Source organism: Haliotis asinina, chromosome 7 (assembly GCF_037392515.1).
Source record: "Haliotis asinina isolate JCU_RB_2024 chromosome 7, JCU_Hal_asi_v2, whole genome shotgun sequence".
NCBI classification, from domain to species: domain Eukaryota; kingdom Metazoa; phylum Mollusca; class Gastropoda; order Lepetellida; family Haliotidae; genus Haliotis; species Haliotis asinina.
In genome coordinates, this window is record NC_090286.1 from 6,335,833 (window position 1) to 6,358,239 (window position 22,407).

The 22,407-nt window shown below is 40.3% G+C and overlaps 1 protein-coding gene across 3 annotated transcripts in view; it reads left to right on the forward strand.

The window, feature by feature from the left end:
• LOC137290235 (dedicator of cytokinesis protein 7-like) overlaps positions 1-22,407 on the forward strand; it is a 57,160-nt gene that overhangs the window by 8,232 nt on the left and 26,521 nt on the right. For 2 of the 3 annotated variants that reach the window (XM_067820988.1, XM_067820990.1), the window contains exons 6-25: positions 265-480; positions 1,625-1,710; positions 1,901-1,967; positions 2,910-3,059; positions 4,126-4,191; positions 4,966-5,161; positions 5,678-5,877; positions 6,103-6,196; positions 6,609-6,771; positions 6,895-7,012; positions 7,859-7,929; positions 9,146-9,290; positions 10,447-10,548; positions 10,761-10,847; positions 11,658-11,874; positions 12,620-12,775; positions 13,806-13,979; positions 14,318-14,397; positions 15,292-15,387; positions 17,205-17,345. In XM_067820988.1, coding sequence (XP_067677089.1) covers positions 265-480; positions 1,625-1,710; positions 1,901-1,967; positions 2,910-3,059; positions 4,126-4,191; positions 4,966-5,161; positions 5,678-5,877; positions 6,103-6,196; positions 6,609-6,771; positions 6,895-7,012; positions 7,859-7,929; positions 9,146-9,290; positions 10,447-10,548; positions 10,761-10,847; positions 11,658-11,874; positions 12,620-12,775; positions 13,806-13,979; positions 14,318-14,397; positions 15,292-15,387; positions 17,205-17,345 — 2,625 coding nt within the window. The remainder of the gene's footprint in view (positions 1-264; positions 481-1,624; positions 1,711-1,900; positions 1,968-2,909; positions 3,060-4,125; positions 4,192-4,965; positions 5,162-5,677; positions 5,878-6,102; positions 6,197-6,608; positions 6,772-6,894; positions 7,013-7,858; positions 7,930-9,145; positions 9,291-10,446; positions 10,549-10,760; positions 10,848-11,657; positions 11,875-12,619; positions 12,776-13,805; positions 13,980-14,317; positions 14,398-15,291; positions 15,388-17,204; positions 17,346-22,407) is intronic. The other variant, XM_067820989.1, reaches the window with a different exon arrangement.

Consider the following 22,407-nt stretch of genomic DNA (forward strand, 5'->3'; position numbering starts at 1 on the left):
TGATATATTGACTAAGTTGCTTTGAGTGAAAATGCGAAAATGTCCGCATCAGCATCTTTTACATCACAAGTGACTGATTTATGTATTGAATTCCACACAGTGCATTTCACCAGCTGGTAGCTCTCCTACCAGCTAGATTTATGAGGAGTTTTGTTCATGAATGATTGTTTGTGGCTTTGAGTTTAAGTTCACTAGGTTAGTAAGTACAGGTTTCAGTCATGCACTCTTTCAAGAATATTTTGAACCTGCAAATGACTTTTACAGCAGGAGAGCAACAAGCGACAGTCTCTCCACTTGAACGAGACCCCTCGTGGCAGCTGGGCAAGTAGTATATTTGACCTGAAACAGAGCCAGGCAGATGCTCTCCTATCAAATCTGTTTGAACGTATGTCATATGACGATGTTGACCGAAACAACGAGAATCAGCGCCAACAGAACAGGCAGGACAATATCTTCAGTCTGTATCCACCACAAGATGAGGTGAGACAGTGGAGATAACTTGTTCAAATCTTGTTGATCCCTTTGTAGCTATAGTAGCATTGAAGAAGTAATTGGTTTGATTGTTGGAAGTAGCATCTGAAATGTAGACAGTGTTAGCTACTTGAACATCAGGTATGAACGATCAGTGATTGATATAACACTCTTGCTGCAGGATGATAGAAGGGGAAGATATATCTTGAAATAGTTTTGTTGCTGTCTCATTTTGTTATTGTTTTTCTAATACACATGTAGTGACATTGTTGTCAGTCTATCTGAAATCTCGGACGATCTAGGAATGTTAATCTGTATTGATTGCAAAGTTACTGCATTTGCTGATTTTTAAACAAAAATTATGAATTAAAATGTTGTGATATATATCACAATGCTTTTGGTGAAGGCCAGCGTATTGCAATTTATTAAATCGTGTTGATTTTCTTCTTGATGATAATGTTTAAAACTAGATCAAACTAGAATTATGAAAGTCAGAACTTTCTAACTTGATTTCTGATGGAGAATGCAAAATAGTTCTTGAGCATCTTTTTGTGTCCATTATGTGGGTGTTTTGTTGGTAACAATGTCAAACATAGTAGTGGACAACAAAGTTTTTGAAGTGGTGTATAGGAAGCCTAATGCATGATCTGCAGATGACAGAGTACATGCAGTCCTTTGTGGTACATATTGCACTACCTAAATCATTATTGCAGTACAGTGGTAGCTGTCAAAATCAGCTGCTGTCCAATCCAGCACGTTGTCAACATTGGCATAGAATCTCAGACCCAGCCGTAGTTGAAACTACATGGGTTGCTGACAAAGACTATTTAATCTTAGTTCAGTGTGGGTATACTTGTAGATGTAATTAGTGAGTTGAGTCAGTGTGTTTAGTAACAGAGAGAACCAAAGGCTGCAACAATGTAAATGACAGCGACAAAACTGGTTCAAGTTCTAGTTGTAAGTAAGAGTGTCAGGTCTACAATCCAGCATGTCTGCTCTAGATTAATTTTTTCAGTTCCAATGAGCGCCAAGTTTGGACAGCTTCCACTGTAAATTGCAATACATTAGTCAGGTCAGCTCCCATCACTATTACACATTGAATTAACTTTCTTAGATACTGCATATTATAGCTTGATCTGTGTTGAACTATCAGGAGGAGTGCATTGAGAGACGAGTCCCAGTGGAGACTCCCAAAGAGCACTTCGGACACCGAATACACGTGAAATGTCTACAGCTGTCGTAAGTCTGCTTATTCATACTTAGTCTTGTTTAGAATTTATTACAGAGAATTCTACTGGTGAAATACATCTTAACTGTCAATGATTCATTGAAATAATTTTGAAGTTTATAATTTTATAATTATTGGAATATCAGGTATGATTAATGATTTCGATGACACTAAAGCTTGTGTACATTTACTGTGTTTTAGTCTGGAGATGGAGGTCGAACCCATCTTTGTTTCACTCGCATTGTATGATGCTAGAGAGAGGAAGAAGGTGAGTAGTATTTAATGCTGGATTATCTACCTTTAGTCAGTATGTCAGCATCGAGATCGGTGATATATGTTTGCAAGGTTCAGTTATGTGGAAGTTTCAAAACATGAAGTAGGTTATTCTTTCAAGAACCCATTCTTTGTCCAAATCTGAGTAGGTATGGTTTGAGTAATGGAGGGGTCTGGTTTTTGAAGTGTTGGCTTGTCATGCTGAGAATCTGGGTTCTATTCCCCATACTAGAACAGTAAGTGAAACAAGGTTTTTTGTCCCTGTAATGCAAGTCACACAAAACAGTAAGTGAAACAAGGTTTTTTGTCCCTGTAATGCAAGTCACAAAAAACAGTAAAAATTCAGTCACAGCATGCCCACCTTGTGGATATCAGGTCAGTCAGTGAATGAGTGCGGTTTTATGCCACTTTTAGCAGTATTACAGCAAATATCACAGCAAATATCACAGCAAATGACACCAGAAATGGGTTTCACATATTCTACCCATATGGGGAATTGAACCCGTGGCTGCTTTAATCACCAGGCTACCCTACCACCCCTCAGGCCAGAAGTAATCCCAAGCAAACTGATTGTTGAAAAATGGAGAAGGCCAGGCTATGTGATTTGGTTGAAAGCATACCATGACTGTATCATTGCTCAAAACATTGCCTAATTTACTGTTCAGTCCTGACTCCGTTATTTACAGACTTCCATCTCACAGCTAAAATATTTCATAAGTTGTATGATCCTCAGTGAGGTGAGATTGATAATTGTGCTGATTGAGACTGACATCCAGTGATAGAGGGGAAAACATCGCGCCTTTGAGCAGATCGTCTTTATATTGGTAATAAGAAAACAAACAAACAAACAAACAAACACAGCATGCTTTAAAATGTCATCATTCAATACTGATTAGCGAGCACAAGGTCCCATACTCCAGGTACTCTTCGTTTACAGATCTCGGAGACATTCCACTTCGACATGAACTCGGACCACCTGAAACGAATGATCAGTATGCATGTTCCACGTCAGGACATATCCACCCTCAGTCGCGGCTGCAACTTCAGCATCACCTACCCTACCAATGATGTCTTCCTGGTTGTCAAGGTAACATGTACTTTCATCTATGATGGATAACACGTGACCAATTCAGATGAGATTGAGCATTAGACTTTCTTCTTGTTGAAGGAATAAACAGTATGGTGAGACTGAAAACTATGGTGAATGTTGAGAAAACGTGCAATTGAAACATTTTGATGTTTGAGTAAATGGTGTGCGAATGGTGGGAAATGTAATTGTTTCATTCACCGATGTTAGAGACTGATGATAGAAGACATCACTGGAATGAACACATGCTCAGTTGTCCTTGTATGTGTCTCTAACTTCATTGTAACAAAATTTAAATCCTTGCCAAGATGATAGAAAAGAGAAATGTAATGTTCTTGATTGAAACTGAAGTTGATCAAGATTCCTCGTTGTTGATGCTTGTGTTTTGTAGCGTCCTCGATAATCTCCAAGGTATATGTTATGAGCAATCTTCACTATACCAAAGCTGCGGCTACCATGGATGCTTTACTACCTCCACTTGCTGGCTCCACATTCTTACAGTAGCCAATCAGCTGGGCTGCCGTTACTACCACGCTGCCTGTGTCAACGAAGATAGCAGTTGCAGACGTGAATATTTGTTTGCAGTTTGACTCAGATTTGTGGGGGAAGTATTCAAACAAATAGACAGGTCTGAAACTTAAATGTACATGAACTCCTTCTACCGCTTTCAGTGAACCTCAGCATCATTTGTTTTGCCAAGTTTAATCGGTTAGATAATTTAGCAAAAGTGGGTTGTGATTGGTATGTTGAACTTCGCAGCATAGACACTTAATTGGATAAGAGGCCAGCCAAGGGAGGTAATAAACTCATCAGGCCAGTCTGTAGATGCATCCAGGGTAGTGAAGATTTATTGAAATGTTAGGTACCTTGGAGATTGTTGAAGATGGTTGCGTTGATGATGTGAGCAAAAGTGAAACTGATGTGGGCATGTTTTTGTGTGTCTTATTGATGCTGTGTGTTTGGTGTCAATGCTCTTTGTATTGTGTTCATGTAGTGTGTTGGATCGATGCTGTGTGCTGATGCTGTGTGTGTTGTGTTGATGATGTTGTGCATGTTGTGTTCACAGCTGGAGAAGGTGCTGCAGCAGGGAGACATCAGTGAGTGTGCAGAGCCCTACATGAAGGAGGACAAGGTAAGGAGGAGAAACGAGGTGGCTAGATGTAATGTCCCTTAGCCTGGGACACGGTAGGGTAGGGTAGTTATTCATGCATTCACTCATCACACTAAGACATGAGTCTCATTCCTCACATGGGTACATTGTGTGATGCCTATTTCTGCTGCCCTCCCCCGTGAAATTGCTGAAATATTGCTGAAAGTGGTGTAAAACTCACTGACTCTCATCAGCCAGAACAACGTCAGCCTTAATATAAGTGCCTGGAGACAAATGGTGCAATTTCAGAATTGTATTTGGGGCAAGGGCCTAAGGTGCTGCAATATGCTGTATAGTGCATCATCCCTTGCTGTGAAACCCATGACTGTGGATTAAGTTTGCATATACTCCGGGGTCAAGGTTTTTCAGTCCCATATCTGTGCTTGTTTGTTCACTGACGTGACAAACTGCTACAACGTACATCAATTCACCTTCTCCCACATTAGGGATAGTTGGGTAGCCTAGTGGTTAAAGTGTTAGCTCATTGGGCTGAAGACCAGGTTTCGATTCCCCAGTGGGTACAACGTGTGAATGCCATTTCTGGTGTCACCATTGTGCTACCGCTGGAGGATATTGCTGAAAGCAGCATGAAACCCAACTCACTTGTTCACATTAATCAGACAACCCATAATGAAAATGAAGGATGATAAGCCTTGCTCACTTTGTGCTACATTTACATACCATTTAGCAATAACCAATTACTGTGCAGAAGTTTGATGAAGACGAGAGTGGCTAAGCTGTACATAACTGTTTCAGTCAGCTAAAGAAGAAAAGTACCGAGCACAGGCTGGCCAGTTTTGTGATCGTCTCGGCAAATATCGAATGCCATTCGCCTGGACGGCCATCTATCTGATGAACATTGTAGGGGGACAGAGCAACAGCCTGGAAAGGGAGGCCTCCGTTGAGAAGTCCGTGGATCATGAGTCTCCCTCTTCCCGAGCAGCAAGTCTGGGTCAGTAACCTTCTCTTTACAGGATCATTTTTGTAAAATGGCCAAGATTAGTTTGCTGTGCTGTGTCTTGTCATGTTGTGTGTGAACAGTTTTATGTTCAAACCTCATGGAGAAACAGCCCATAATAGGTTCTAGGTTGATGAAGATTTTTTGACTCTCTAGTGTCTTGTTAGTTTGCTCTGATGGTGAAGGTAAGATGCTCACGATATCAGTCACTTGATAGGTGATGTCTTGGTTGAAGGGTGTTGTATTTCACTGACACATGCAGAGGAAGATGCTTTATGTTAAAATAACTCCGAAAATAAGTAGCCTGAAATAAAGATAATGAGAACATTTGGTGCCTGGTGATTTTCAAGGCAATGTATGGTATCAAACAAGCAGGAGCATGTTTCTAGAGTCTACCGACACAGTAGCACGATTTTTAGGATATGCTGAACATGTCAACATCTAGTTAATCCAGAAAATCTACCATCTGGTACAGATAGCAGGTATTAATACATAATACTGTTTGCACAGATCGGCGGAGTGGAGTTGGAGGTCAGTTCTCGGGATTCCGAAAACAGTCCAAAGATGACCTCTTAGCTGGACGTAGGGGCTCCATTGACCGTGGTCGAGCTGGTTATGAGAAGCGACGTAGTTGGTCACCAGAGAGCTATGGAGCAAGTCTAGACAACTTCAGGCCGGTCACACTCACCGTCTCCAGCTTCTTCAAGCAGGTGAGTGTGCTCATTTTGTGATTCAGTTATTAATAGGAAAAATTATTTAGATCGTCATCATCTAGACTGGACTGAAATGAATTATTCACTCACTCACTCACTCACTCACTCACTCACTCACTCACTCACTCACTCACTCACTCACTCACTCAGATACACTGGAATATCGTCTTGCTGACATTTGATTCATTGATTATTGTTGTCAGTGTTTTATTGTGTATCCAGGAGAGCGAAAAGCTGAGTGACGATGACCTGTACAAATTCCTAGCTGACCTCAAACGTCCATCATCAGTTCTGAAGAGGGTTAAATGTATTCCTGGTGAGACATCTATCAATTTCGTACAAAATGAACTCGTTAACATATTGCTATGATGTGACTGCAGCCTTGTCTAACTGTTGGTTCTTTCTTCCTTTGTTTATGCAACTCAGGGTGATCCAGGTTAGAATATGTCTTCAGCAACTCATGCTTGTCACAAAAGGGCGACTATGCTTGTCATAAAAGGTGGTTAGGTGGTTAGGCTTGCTGACTTGGTTTGCACATGTCATCACTTCCCAATGACAGAGAACAATGCTCGTGCTCTTGATCACTGGATTGTCTAGTCCAGATGTGATTATTTACGGACCACTGCCATATAGTTGCAATATGGCTGAGTGCGACATAAAACTAAACTCACTCACTCCTTTGTTTTTGCAGTGATTCAGTTTCACTGATGTTGATTTGTTTTCTCCAGCCACATTAAAGCTTGATGTGTCACCCTGCCCAGAGGAGCCTCGCTACAACCTCACCCCCGAATTGTGGAAGGTGGAGCCCTATCCTGACGACAAGGGCCGCCCCACTAAGGAGATTACTGAGTTCCCTGCCAAGGAGGTCTTCATGCCTTACTGCACATACAAGTAAGTCTCAATACAGCACAAACTACGAAGACCCAAAGGGAGACAGGAGTAACAGATATCAAATGGTCAGCACCTAAATAATTCTTTGATATGTTATTTTATTCTCTCACTGTATTTCTTCAGAAATCTCCTGTTCGTGTACCCCAAGTCCCTGAACTTCACCAACCGCCAGGGGTCGGCTCGTAACTTGGCTGTGAAGGTCCAGTACATGGTGGGAGAAGAAGAGGTGCATGCAATACCAGTAGGTGTCCTACCATCATATGTCACACACTATCCAACTGTCCTCTACAGTCACACACTATCCTGTTGTCCTCTACAGTCACACACTATCCTGTTGTCCTCTACAGTCACACACTATCCTGTTGTCCTCTACAGTCACACACTATCCTGTTGTCCTCTACAGTCACACACTATCCTGTTGTCCTCTACAGTCACACACTATCCTGTTGTCCTCTACAGTCACACACTATCCTGTTGTCCTCTACAGTCACACACTATCCTGTTGTCCTCTACAGTCACACACCATCCTGTTGTCCTCTACAGTCACACACCATCCTGTTGTCCTCTACAGTCACACACCATCCTGTTGTCCTCTACAGTCACACACCATCCAGTTGTCCTCTACAGTCACACACCATCCAATTGTCCTCTACAGTCACACACTATCCTGTTGTCCTCTACAGTCACACACCATCCTGTTGTCCTCTACAGTCACACACCATCCAATTGTCCTCTACAGTCACACACCATCCAATTGTCCTCTACAGTCACACACTATCCTGTTGTCCTCTACAGTCACACACCATCCTGTTGTCCTCTACAGTTACACACCATCCTGTTGTCCTCTACAGTTACACACCATCCTGTTGTCCATACATCTGAGGGGCGGTGCTGTGGTTGAAGTGTTGTGTTTGCTCGCCACACTGAAGACCTGGGTTTGGTTCTTTGCACCGGTACAATATGTGAAGCTGATGCCTAAGGGTGATTGATCTCCATATTCTGTCTTAAAATTTGCAATTAAACACCCTGATGAGCGATTCCAAGATGTCATACTCTTGTTGCTGTTATTTGCCCATGGTTGTTTCAGGTGATATTTGGGAAGTCAAGCTGTCCTGAGTTGACCCGAGAAGCCTACACAGCAGTGACCTACCACAACAAGTCAGTACTCACACCTACAATTTTACACATTTCTTAGAATAATGGCAGAAGTTCAGAGAAACTGGAAGAAGATGCAGAAATTAGTTCACCATTACTGAATTGACTTTCTGAGTTGTTTGAAGTGTGCATGTGAAAATTGGAAATATCTACAGTGTAACCAGTGTTGTCCCTTTTTGCTTGTGTGCCTGTATTTCATTTGAGACCTGGCTATGAAAATCCAAGAGAGATATGGTTTCAGCAACCAATGCTTGTCATAAGAGGCAATTTGTGGGGTCGAGTGCTCAGACTCATTAACTTGGTTGACACATGTCATCGTATCCCAGTTGTGTAAATCGATACTCTTGTTGTTGATCATTTGATCATATGGTCCAGAGTCGATTATTTTACCACATATATCCGTATATCTGGAATATTGATGAGTTTGGCATTAGAAAACAAACAAACAGTCAATACATATCTTTATTTGATGATCAAATCCTGGCATCACCAGTTCATGTGTGGTGGGACATCTGAGTGATTTTCATACCAAACACGTATGTTGTATTTACCATATGGGTACTATGTGTGAAGCCCACTTCAGGTGCCCATCACCATGATATAGTTTGAATATTGCTAAAATGGCATTACACCATGCTCACTAATTCTCAAAATCTCCAACAGTGAATATTGAACTCACTCTCCGTATATCACATCACTACTGTGGGCTCATGCAGTGTCTGACACCCTGGGGTGGAATGTTTTGTTTTAAATTAATTTATTTAAGAATTTCAAAGGCACTGACCACATGGGGATAAAAAAAAAAATGAATACTCAAAACAATTTCTCAGTGTGTGATATCAGCATGTTCTGGATCACATTTATATTAGGATTCTTTTTGATAGAGATCCCCCTTGGGGTACAGGCGGGCGACAGAAAAGGAAGTGTTTGGCTTGAGGCTATAGCCTGAGGGTTACCTGCCCTTGGCTGTCACGGGTCCAGGATTCCCAGTAGGGGTGGTCTCACAAGACAAAACAATGTTTTTTGTTTTGTACATATTTTTTATTCAAAAATATGGTTACAGCTGTTGCAAGAATTTAAAGAACATTTAAATGCTTATAAGTACCCCAAGGAGGACTCTATTCAAAGAATCTGCAACCTCTACAGGTTTGTTCGAGTTTTTACTGTGCAGTCTCCATTGTTTAACGTGAGTAGTTTATCATTTCTTGACTGTCTCCAGATCGCCAGACTTCTATGAGGAGATCAAGATTCGGTTGCCAGGACGACTGAATGAGCAGCACCACCTGATGTTCACAGTGTACCACATCAGCTGCCAAGTGAAGAAGAATGAGCCTACACCTGTGGAGATACCTGTTGGCTACACAGTAAGTATACAAGTTATTTTCAGCTTACTTACCTGCATAGACTTTTTCAGTATTATTTGGCTTCAATTATGTTTCTGTATTTGTCAATGTTATCTTCAGTTACACCAAAACATCTTAGGCCATTTCAACTTCATGTCTTACTTCTATATAAAGCTGAAGCTGACTTGACATAGTATAACTTGAACAAGGCATTGATCACAGCTTGCTCGCTCGCTCACTCACTCACTCCAAACAGTAAACTCTAAAAGTATATGGCCATCCATTTTTATTAGGAGGAAGGCATCAACTGTACATTGATAGCACTATTTTATGGATACAAGGCCATATATTTTAACAAGAGACTACAAATATACATACCATACTCAATCTTTCTGTCTCAATATTCCACCTATGTAGCAGTTGCCGTAAGCAGTTGCGTCACAATCCTGATACCACTGAAGATCAGGGTTACGATGGTGGTCTATGAATAATACTTATGAGGTCTGTGAAGATCATGGTCAGAATTGGTCTTCTGCAATCCATGCTTTTTGCAAGAGGTGACTAATGGGATTGGGTGGTCAGACTCACTGACTTGGTTGACTCATGATGTTATATCCCAATTGTGTAGATTGATACTCATGATGTTGATCACTGGATTGTCTGGACCAGACTCATTTATGTACTTACTGTTGCCATGTAGTTGAAATGTGGCTGAGTGTAGTGTTAACAACAATAAACAACCACAACCCTAAACCAGACAATCTGGTGATCAATAACGTGCGACACAATCTTGTAGGGGTAACAAACAGTAAACCCAGTCAATGAATATGAACACCAGATCCATTCAGCTTCAGTTTTTGGCAAACATAGGATAGCTGAGGGGTGATCTTATATTCCTTCAGAATGTATATGGTGACAGACAAAATAGATGGTATCATCAGGTTTGATGGCTTGCTTGCATTATATCAGTATGTCCATGGATTTCTGTGGTTTTGATTATTTTGATTTTGATTATTTACAGGTTTTAATGGTTAAGTGTTTTCTTATTCAACCAAAGACCTGTGTTTGATTCTCTACATAGGTACTATGTGTGAAGCCAATATCTGTTGTGCTCCACTGCATTATTGCTGGAAGTAGTGTGCAGTTATATTCACTGTCAACAACGTCCATGTTTCAGTGGTTGCCGTTGATGAAAGACGGACGGCTGCAGACAGGAGAATTCTCACTGCCCGTCTCTGTGGAGAAGCCACCTCCTCGCTTCTCCATGTTGCATCCAGATGTAAGTGAGAGAGACAAGCCATCATTTCTTTGTACATGTAAATTGTTCCTGGGGAGTTTTCCAATTTTGAAATTTTGAAATAACTTCAAAGACTTAGTGCAATTTCTATATATCTGTCAAAGACGTTTTTCATCAAAAGTTTTCAACCAGTCATTAAGAATTATCATTGCCTCATGTATCTCTCTCATTGATTAATCTCTGTCTGTGTACAGATCAAGCTGCCCAACATGAAGTGGGTAGATAACCAGAAATGTGTGTTCAGCGTCAACATCAAAGCTGTCTCATCGGTTCATTCTCAGGTATGTCCACAACTGTGTGTGGCCTTGGTATTATCAGGACTTATTATAAGGGAAGTTTGCTGGAAAGTAGGTATGACTATGGGTTGAAATCCCATTGTGTATCTGATTAGGATTCCCATGCTTGTGAGTTAAGTGTTAATTTAACATCTTGACAGTCTGGTACTCTTTGACTTCACTCACACAGTAAGCTGATACAACAAATGACTGGAATACTTTGAGGCTGTGGATTCCAGTTGATGGAGGTCAACACCAGTCTGTGCTCATCATATTTAGGTTGGGTAATCAGGATCAATGCCTTGTTGATTTAGTGCCGTCGCTCCATGACACCATGTGATTTGCTCCTAGGAGCAAGCATTGAGGACAGTTAATTGAAGTCCTGTTTCCTGAGAGCACTGGAGCTAAGAGTTACATACCCTTAGAAATTATTCATATAGGTCTCACTTTGGCTAAAGATGCTTATTTCCCGTTGTTACAAAAACAGCATAATCTCCGCTTTTCACACTTTGTCCCTACACTTTCATGTGGTCTGATCTTCTCCCACATTTATTTAAAGAGGTAGTACCAGTATATAAAATGATTACCCCCTATTATACCAAAACAAATCTGGGAGACTAAAACAAGGGAGAATCTGAAGTTTTCATGTGTATTTATGACAATCTCTCTTATTGACAGACTTTCTTAAAGGTGTTAGTCCCAAGTTGATTTTTGAATCAGGGGATTCAGTGAAAACAGGCCCTGGAATATTGCTGAATGTGCCTTTAAACAAGAAACCAAGCAGTCATTCTCAGTCACACTCACTTCATGATTCAGGATGAACACATCGATCGCTTCCTGCATTACATCAACGCAGCACACGAACAGAAGATCCCACCACGCATGACAGAAGTTCACTTTGAAAATGAGTTGAAGCGAAGTATCATGGATGTTGTGAAGGCCAAGGGAGAGAACCTCATCCACTTCCTGCCCCTCATTCTGGACAAACTGATCATGCTGATGGCAAGACCACCAGTCATTGGGGGAAACATTTGTAAGTGTACAGTGTGTGTGATATATGAATAATGAATCCGTTATTCTGTTATTGTATGTGTTTTGTCTTAGGTTGATTTGTAATATTTTTTCTTCAGTGTTGACTTTACTTGATAGGGGCGGTGGGGTAGCCTAGTGGTTAAAGCGTTCTCTCATCATGCTGAAGACCTGGTTCGACTCCCCACATAGGTACTATGTGTGAAGCCCATTTTATGGTATCCCCTGTCGTGATATTGCTGGAATATTGCAAAAAGCGGCATAAAACTAAATTCACTCATTCATTCACTTTCACAAGGAGATTTGTCTCCTGCACTCAATGCTTCTATTGCAAGGAGAGTAAATGGGTGGATCTGGTGATTGTAAGTTCACATGCTACACAACTTCAGTTGTATTCAAGATTCCTATCACTGGCTTGTCTGTACCAGCAGGACAGGTGTACAAGCATTCCTGGCTGTTACAGCTAATTTGGGTATGGGTAGATTGCAAATGGTTTCTTATTGACAGCTGACAACAAATGACCATTTGAAGAGGTATGTGTAGGGGCATGGATGTCTGTGTGGTTTAGGGAGCTGCAGTGCTTCCTCCATGCTTGCTAGGATCTGCTGATTCCTGGGTCCATATCTCTCATTTGTCTTGATTGTGGGTTGTACCAAGGTGCTATTTTTCCCCCTTGCTCATACACTGAAACACAACCACTCACAGTTTTTAAATTATTCAGTTAATATTTTTACATCTTGTAATTGCAGTAAATACGGGCCAGAGTTCGTTCGAGGCAATTGCACAGATAGTTCAGCAGTGCTCAGAGCTCCTGGAAGACAAGAATGATGCTAATGGCCGGAACTCAATCCTTGCTGCCTACATCCAGTACTGCAGTAAAATTCCAAGCCCTCCCTCATCACAGAGTACGTAGTAGCAAGGTTTTACACACACAAGAAACATCTTTCTTAAAACATTTGGTATAAATACACCAGTGTATATACCAAATACACCAAACATGTGATAGATACACCAAGAATCCAATTTGTACCTTTCCAAACAGCCAGTCAAACGCATTTCCTCACAGACACACAAAATGTCCTCACTAAAACGGTTTGTTGCTGTTATGCATTGTAATAACAGTTATTGGTGCCTTTGTTTCTTGGATTATTTCACATTTCTGTTAGATCTGTGTACTGACATAGCTCTGATCAGTCAGATTCCAATATGTGTATTTTGCTGCTTTTTCGCAGTTTGTGGCATATTTGAACGTTTCATGTGAGTTCATGCTCTAATATGCACCAATATCTCTATTTTTTCTTGTTTGATTGTGTAACTATTTCAAGTTTGATAATCCGTCACTCTGCAAGGTAACAAAGTGCTATGCAACTTGTACGTATCTGACTTATGATCACCTTAGCGCTCCAATGACTTTGTGGAATGGTGCTCATGCTCATCTCCTTGTGAAGATCCGGGTTAGAAATGATCTTCATGTTTATCAGTAGAGGCGAGTAGTCAGTTCAGGTGGTCAGACTTGCTAACCTGGTTGACATGTCACTGGATCCCATGCTGTTGACCACTGGATTGTCTGGTCCAGACTTGATTATTTCCATGCTACCGCCATATAGCTGGGAAACTGTTTAGTGAAACCTCACTCAATCACTCACTCACTCACTCACTCACTCACTCACTCACTCACTCACTCACTCACTCACTCACTCAATCACTCACTCACTCACTCACTCACTCACTCACTCACTCACTCACTCACTTTTTCACACATCCTTTGATGACATTTGTAGGAATCATTCAATCTCTATGTAGGAATCCTTCAGTATCATCTTATACATGATAGATATTGAAAGAACTTCAGTGTTTATTCCCCATTCGAATAAGGAGGAATGCCAGGGGTATTTCCAACAGTTATCAGCCAGCTTCATTGCTCTATATTTGCAGACTCCCCTCAAAGCCTAGGCAGCCCCACCATGCACTCCCAGGGAGGCTACAACACTCTGGGGCGTCCGTCATCCCTGCCTATCACCAAACAGTCCTACATGAGAAGTACCAGTAATCCAGACCTGGCCGGACAGACCCCAACCTCCCCGGATGCTGAGGTGTTTGGCTTCAACGGTACAGAGTTTATTATGGTGTTATTTCCTTGGTAAAGGTGACAATATTTGATAAACCTGTTCAAAGTTTCCAGCTTTGTTTAGCTTTCTTGGGGCATGAAACAAATTTGTTAAGTTTCCGGGGCTGAAGGTAGCTTTAAACATAAAGTAATTACTAGTGTTGAAAGCCTTAAGCTATATATAAAACAAAGTACTGAAACCTTTACATGACCATGGTGAAATATGATAAAGGCCTTCATATGATCTGGATACTATAATCTGAGTTGTTTGAGATGCTAAGATATGCTACCTTTAATAGTGAACTTCTGAAGTCAGTATGAATTCTCTGTGTTGGTCCAGCTGGGCGTTTTGAGCGTGGAGGCAGTGTAAAGATGGATGAGATTGGAACCCAGGGATTCTCCAAGATGAGAGGGAAGAAAGTATGTATCTCTCTGAATGACGGCCATGCCACACAGAAAGAGTTGTCAAGCAAATACTACATCAAAAGCCATAAACAGATACTGCTATTGTGTTCATTCATTTATCGCTAAAATTCTTGTATGTTGTCTCATGGAAACTTCTAAGTATTGCTTTTAACTTAATCAGCCATTGTGACAGAGGGTACAGTGCACTGTTTATTAAAGACTGTTGAACTGGTAGCATTGTGTGATCACACACATGGAAGCTGAGCAGCAAAGTATGTAAGCTATAGTTATATGTCACCGTGACCTGACGGTGTACATGGTGTTCATTCTTTCAATCACTTGCTCGTCTCATTCAGGCATGTCAAAATGAAAGGCGCTAACATTACTGTATATGTGATTACTGTCCACTTACTGATTCCTTTTCCATTGTTTGAACCGAGGTGTCTTGGCAGAGTACCAGGAATGTATAGCTGTAACTCACTCAATCCTGTCAGCCGGAGGTTTCAAATGAAATATTCCCGTGCTTCAAATACTCAATAACACCCGGATATTGGCCAACACATGATGTTTATCGACATTGTAAACACAAAAGTAAACCAAAGGGGTTTTACTGTCTGCACTCGTTTACATGGAATACGGACACAGCAGTGAAGTGTCATCAGCTGGCCGTTTCAGCTGGTTCTCATGGTAGCATCTGGAGTTGCTCATTTGTGACGTCATTCTAACTTTACATCACAATATGATTTGCATGACGTCACCACTGTTGATGACACAACAAAACAATTGTTAATGTGTCAATACGCGGTGAACAGTCTTTCAGTTTCCGGGAATCTAATACCATTTAATCATGTTTTTCAACCAGTCAGATTACAGAACACAGTAACTTTTGGTTTACAATTTTGTTTACAGCTGGTCCATGAAGAGCTCGCTTTACAGTGGGTTGTATCAAGTGGTTCAATGAGGGAGACAGCACTCGCCAATGCCTGGTTCTTCTTCGAACTTATTGTAAGCCCTCTTGTGTGTTGTCAGTTATATGTTTCTAAGTAATTTAGTTTTTCCTTGGCTGATGTTGACAAGTGCCATGTATGTCACTAAGTCATTTAGACCACAGTGACTTTGTAGAATGTTAAACATGGACAATTTATTGTGACCAGAGAGACATTGTGTACTAAGTTTTGGTATGTAAGTTACCATTCTCTATTGTGGACACAGTAACGTGTGTGTTGTTGACCGTGCATGTTATGGAGGATGGTTACTCATTATGAGAATACACAGCACTATTTTTGTCTCTTTGACAAAGAGCATTGCTGATTCTCAAGCCATCATAGAATAAAGAAAGTTAACTGTGTGTCACTATTTCTCATGTTCTGTCCATTAAGTCATTGCAATTGTTGAATGGCAATCTTGTTACATCTGGCTTCACTTATAGATATCTCATTGTATGTAGTTTCATTTGTGTGTATATGTGTGTGTATCGTGTTCCCCAGCCAGTCATCCTCAGACCCCAGAATTATCACCAAATTACTGTCGGAAATAGAAAAAAAAGTGTTTTTTCACAGTTATTGTTATAATTGATGTAGTTGATATGTGACAGTGAAATATCTGTTAAACTAATTTCAGCTTATCTACAGTTCCAGTCATAGGGAGATAGGAAACGTAAAAAATGGACTTAACTGAGGAGAGATTAGTGCAGGAATGAACAATGCCTTTTTTGTCTAAACCCAAAGCAGCTTATTTGGAACAAACTATGGCTTTATGCAGATAGTGAGCAATCATATTGTATTACAAAGGACATTTTTTAAATGCCCATGTTGAAATTAGACTTCATTATAAATGATAATTGACATAAAAAAAGAATAACTTTAATATTGAACCTATTAAGGATGTGGCTACCATGGAATCTCATTGTCACTATAGAAAGAAACACAGGAGGGGTCGCCTCAAATGCAAATGCAGGATGGGTGTCACAGATGATGTTTGGGATGGGGCTGGGGGATACATATATCAGCTAAGATATGATAAGCCATTAGGGGAATTATAATGGTGAGTGAGTTGAGTTTTACACCACACTCCGCAATATTCCAGCAATATGGCGGTGGTCTGTAAATAATTGAGTCTGGACCAGACAATCCAGTGATCAGCAACATGAGCATCGATGTGCACAATTGGGAACCGATGACATGTGTCAACCAAGTCAGCGAGCCTGATCACCCGACCCTGTTAGTCGCCTCTTACAACAAGCGTAGTTGCAGAATTAGACTGGGGAAGTACATGACATGAAATAACAATGTACAAATAATATCCAGTCCTGTCGATCTTCAGGTGGTCCTATTGGTAATCAATAGATAAGGCATATTCAGCACACATGAAAAAGCATATAATACCTTTGAGATGACCCCTTGTGCCTATAGGGAGCACATGTATGTCATGCCAGGTGAGTTGACAGTCTGTCGTCACACATGACTGAGCGACCTAATTGCCATCTATTGTCTGATCTGTTGTTTTCAGCAGATATTTGTGATTTTGTCAATCTTATGCCCAATTTTACAAGTAAACAGGCTTTTCTGGATATCCTCTTAGGAATCCCACTGTATGCGTAGTTAGACTGAAGTGGGTTATTTTGACATATGCTATTTGCAGTTGGGTAAATCTTTGGGATGCAGAGTAACAGTGTGAAAACAGTTTGGTTTTTTTCCAACAGTACTTTACTACACTGTGTATTGATGACACTGATGTCCGTCTTCCTTACTGTGATTATCTCCCCCAGATTGTGTGGCCATCCATTGTGATCCAGAATACTGAAGATTTGAATATTTTGCCAGGTCAAGAGTATGGCTGAGCATCTGAGTCAAACAGATCAACTCACTGCTCCAAGACAGATGCGCTTCCCTGGCCACTTCCTGGATGATATATCCTCCCTCGTCAACACCCTCATCAGAGACATCGTCGACAGATATATCCGGGTATGGTTGAAGCTGAGAGCAAATATAGCATGTTCAGTACTTGATGGCTTTGAAATTGGTTGTGGATCATCCCAACCGAAAGATCATCAAGATTAGTAGGTTGGAATCATTTTTGTCTTTGTTCTACTTGGAAAACTGAGATCTTACATTTCTAAGTCAAGCAAAAACACCAAGGGACTGGGAATTCATTAAACGGAGGTGGACAGCAGTTTTCAGAAACAATCAGTGGAGAGTCACCAAAAATTATGACATAGACATAGACATAGACATATTTTATTCTGTATAAAGGCCACAGGCCCAAAATACAAACATAATTCAATTACAGTCGCTGAGCATATTTTAAATGGATCCTCTTTTCAGCATGAAAGAGGAAATGTCCAACATTATGGAGAGTATTTGTGTTGGGATCTTTAAAAATGTTAACAACAGACATGAGGTTGTGTGGTTTCTTTAGCGTATTACTAAGGTATTTCGTTCTAATATCTGCATATAGTGGGCATTCCAATAAAATATGGAATTCATCCTCAATGACATTTACATTATTATTTTTGCAGTGGCTACACACTCTTAGATGTCTATCAGTATTAGTGTATCTTCCAGTTTCTATGGCAATTTTGAAGTTTGAACATCTAAATCTAGAAATAGCAGTTCTTACATAAAGAGGTAAATCACATCGTAGGTACTTTTCAACATCCAACAAAGATTTGTACGATTTGTAGAGGTAACATTTGGGTGAAGACTCTAGAGAGGAGTACCATGTCTGCTGTAAATTATCACATAACCGCTGTTTGAACATAGATATGAAAACCTTTGAATCTCCAACATTGTGACTTAACCAGGCATAACCAAAACCAAACTGGAATAGTAAATGTTTAACCTTACTAGCCCATGTAATTCTCCCACACTCATCAAGTGCCTTAAGCATCATGTAGGACTGGTATGGTAATCTATCTTTGGGTAGCTGCAATAAGTGACACCAATACTTAATAACCTTTGTTGTGTACACACGCTGTAGTGGATACCTACCACATTCTCCTAAAACCATATTTGATGAAGTGGATTTGTTGACTTTAAGAAAATATTTGCAGAAAGCAAGATGAACAGACTCGACAGTTTTACAATAAGATAATCCCCAGACTTCTGAACCATAACATAAAATAGGGGTAATCATTGAATCGAATATCTTAAAGAGGTCTGGACAGGAAATATTACCAACTTTCCTCTGGAAACCATTAATTGCTAATATTGCCTTGTTTGCCTGGGATGCTAGTATTGTTTGCGCCTTACTCCATACAAGTTTCGGAGTAAATGTTAAACCTAAGTAACGGTAGGATGAAACTACTTCAATAGGATCTCCCTTGTAGTACCATTTCTCATAAGACCTAAGTGGACCCCCCTGTCTAAACACAACTACCTTAGTTTTCTTCAAATTTACACACATACCTGTATTATTACAAAATAGTTCTAGTGCATTTATCTTTAACTGCAACTGGTTACAACTATCTGCCAGAGCAGAACATCATCTGCAAAGATTAGGGCATACAAGTCATCTACATTGTGTGAAATAAACACCCCTCTGCCACCTACATCCTCCAATAATGTATACAAATGGTTAATGAATATGATAAATATCTGAGGACTTAAGATACAACCCTGTCGAGTACCGATATTACATGCAAATGATTGAGACAAACCAGTGCTTGTTCTCACACAGGCAGACAGACTGTTGTACATGGATGATACAATGTTGAAAAATTTGCCTGACACACCAACATCTTTCAATGCATTTAAGAGAATATTGTGGTTTAAAGTGTCAAATGCTTTACTAAAGTCAATATACAAACAGTAAAATCTTCCATTTCTTTTGCATGAATATTTTGTTGCAATAGCATTAAGGGTAAATATATGGTCTACTGTAGAATAGCCAGGTCTAAAACCTGCTTTAAAGTCACCTAACACATTATTTTCATCACACCATGTCTGCAGCCTACTGTTCAGTAATGAAGTAAATACTTTACACAGTGAGTCAATGAGGGAAATGCCCCTGTAGTTGTTGGTATCTGATTTGTTACCTGACTTAAATAATGGACATATGATGCTGTGTCCCCATGCACTTGGAAAGTGACCGGTATTGAGTATGCGATTATATAATCTTGTAAGAATAGGTGTAATATAGTCTTTAGAGACTTTAAGAAATTCATTTCCAATACCGTCTGGTCCGGGTGACTTATTGTTTGCTAACAGTTTAATGTGAGACATAACTTCTTCCTGGGTTATAGGCTGGTTGAGTGTACCTGTAGAGGATTGAGTATCAGTAGACTGTTCAGTGTGTTGGAGCTGATTCGTGTTGTCTGCAGAGAGTAGTGTTTGGAAGTGAACGTACCATTGTTTACAGGTTATTTGTTGGGAAGTACAACTGGACATTCTGTTCATTTTAATAAGTTTCCAAAATTGTCTAGGATCAGATCTAGCTGAAATTAATTTATCTTTCTGTGTTTGTAAATATTTCCTTTTCTTCTTCTTAAATAGCTGCTTGAAAGTGTTACGGTATTGTTTGTAAATGTTAATGTCATGGTTATGGTCCCTGTGTGCACGTAGTGCTGCATATTTATCATGCTTAATTCTTTCTAATTCCTCGTCCCACCATGGTGGCTGTGTAAGATATTTCTGTGTGGTAATACCTTTATAGACTTGCTTTGTATGATTTGCTGCATCTTGTATAACATTCACTAAAAAGGATAGTGCCTGGTCTGTGTTAGTGGTTATAAGATCACATAGTGTATTGAGAGATGCATTGAGATTACTTAATAATTTATGTAGGAAATTATTGTCTGAATCTCTGTGCCATAAGTATTTGTACCATGTGACACTTTCATCATTTTGGGTGTCATTCTGTGGTGAAGATTGCTGCTTGACTGGTTCAGACAAAAAACCAATATCAAGATCCAGTGTACAGTAAAGAGGAAAATGGCATGATTTATCCTCAGTTCCAATCAGTAATATGGGGAAAAAGGGTTGTTGATGCCAGCATGTAGTCAACAAGACTGGTACCATTATGGGTTACACAAGTAAATTCACCACTGGTGTCATTAAACAGGCGACCATTTAAAGCATGAATACTATATGTGCGGCATAATTCTGCTAGCTTAATACCATAATTATTATGAACATGAATATCTTTAGTTGATCTTGGGGTATCAAAAGTATCACATGGATAATCATTAGAGTCATATACAAGAGATAGATTGTCATCAGGAATGTAGTCAATAAAGTCCTTCATGCGAGCATTCAAGTCGCCAGCTAGGAATATCTCCTTGTCAGGATGATCACAAACAATAGTAAACAGTTAATCACTCAGTTCTGTCATACCATCATAGTCACCATGATTACTGTAGATGGGGGAGTTTTCTGGAGACAAATACGGTAATATCAAAACAGTATCACAGTCCCATGAGAGTAACGATGAACGGAGAAGAAGAACGACACAGTTATAGAAGTTGTCATACAGTCTGCTAATTAAGCTGTTGATCACTAAACCATCTCTTACAAATACAGTAACACCACCACTGTAACGACCTCGTGTATGCAATTTAGGGCGAACACAATTGAACGTTCTGTATCCAGTGAGAAAATCACAAAAATCTTTATGATCTCTGACAAATGACTCGCCAAAAGCAACAATGTCATACATAGAACAATACTCTTTAAAGCTGGTGTCATTACTAAACTTTGCCAAACCTTCAATGTTCCAAGATAAGATGGAAAGTGAGCGTTTACATTGGCCCTGGCCGCCGCATCATGCACTTAGAGTTACGTCCCCTGTCACATCACTGCTATATTTAGCATTCGATGTAAACACATCACCACGTGGTTTTGTGGGCGTTGCCCGCTGGCAGTCGGGAGGTGAATTTGGTGGTAAATCCTTGGGTTTACCAGAAATCTTGACGATTGTCTCCTTCACCCGATCATAGATGAACACAGAGTTCTCAATTATAAGTTTATTCTGTCTCATCTTGACTCTCTTCCCACTGTCCCGGGCTTTCACGAAATAAGGTGATAGCAGACGACGCTCCTCCCGCACTTTGCTAGTGAAATCCTCAGTCACGCGTTTCCCACTGTCTCGAGGAAGATTTCGTCTTGCTGCCATAAAAATGCCACTTTTCTCAGTTGATTTCAGGAAATTAGCAATTATTGGGGACCCGGCTTTGCGTGGGTTTAGGCGATGCGCTCTTACAATAACAGTGTTGTTGACAGAATCATCATCAAACTTCAAGGCGTGTTTCATGAAGTCTTTTACCTTTCTTTCTGTCACTTCCCAGGATTCACCTGTTTCACCTTCAATCCCATGAAATATAAGGTTGTTTCTTCGGCTTCGCGACTCCAGATCCTCTAGTCGGTCGCTGACTTCTGCTAATTTTTTCTTCAAGTCTTTGTTTTCGATTCTCAAATTATCCATTTGTGTGGTGATGTCGGCCGCCATGTTGGCGACCTTTGTATTCAGAGTTTCAAAGTTTCTGTTCATGTTTTCTATATCGCACTTTATGTCCTTCAACATAGAGATTACTTCACCTGACTCATTGTCGATTCTGAGGGCACCGTCACTGTCTGCTGAAAGAGTTTGTTGGTGTGCCCTAGATCCTCGTGGACCTGGGTTTACCTCCACCGACCCGCTCGTCACAAGCAGCACGCTAAGTAGCAATAGAAGTTTTAGACACAAAGACACTTTACCTCCATCAACTTTTAGGCCTTTGAATGATTTTTTGGTCCTGTCAGGTTGAAGAAAGCAGCCAATTTTCATTCGATATAGGCATAGAGAAATACCCATTGTGAGAGCCGACATAAACACGTCTACTCTGTCTCGCGCATGCTCAATCAAAAATTATGAGTCTTATTGGAAGGTCCTAAAAAACAATGTTCATATTTAGGAAGGATCTTGAAAATACTGACATTTCATATAAACTAAATATAAAGTTCTTTTACGCAGTGTGATTTTGCTGAAATAAAACTGCAAGCTGTGTGAGACTGCCATCACTCACAGAGTAAGAAGTAGATTGTGTGACAT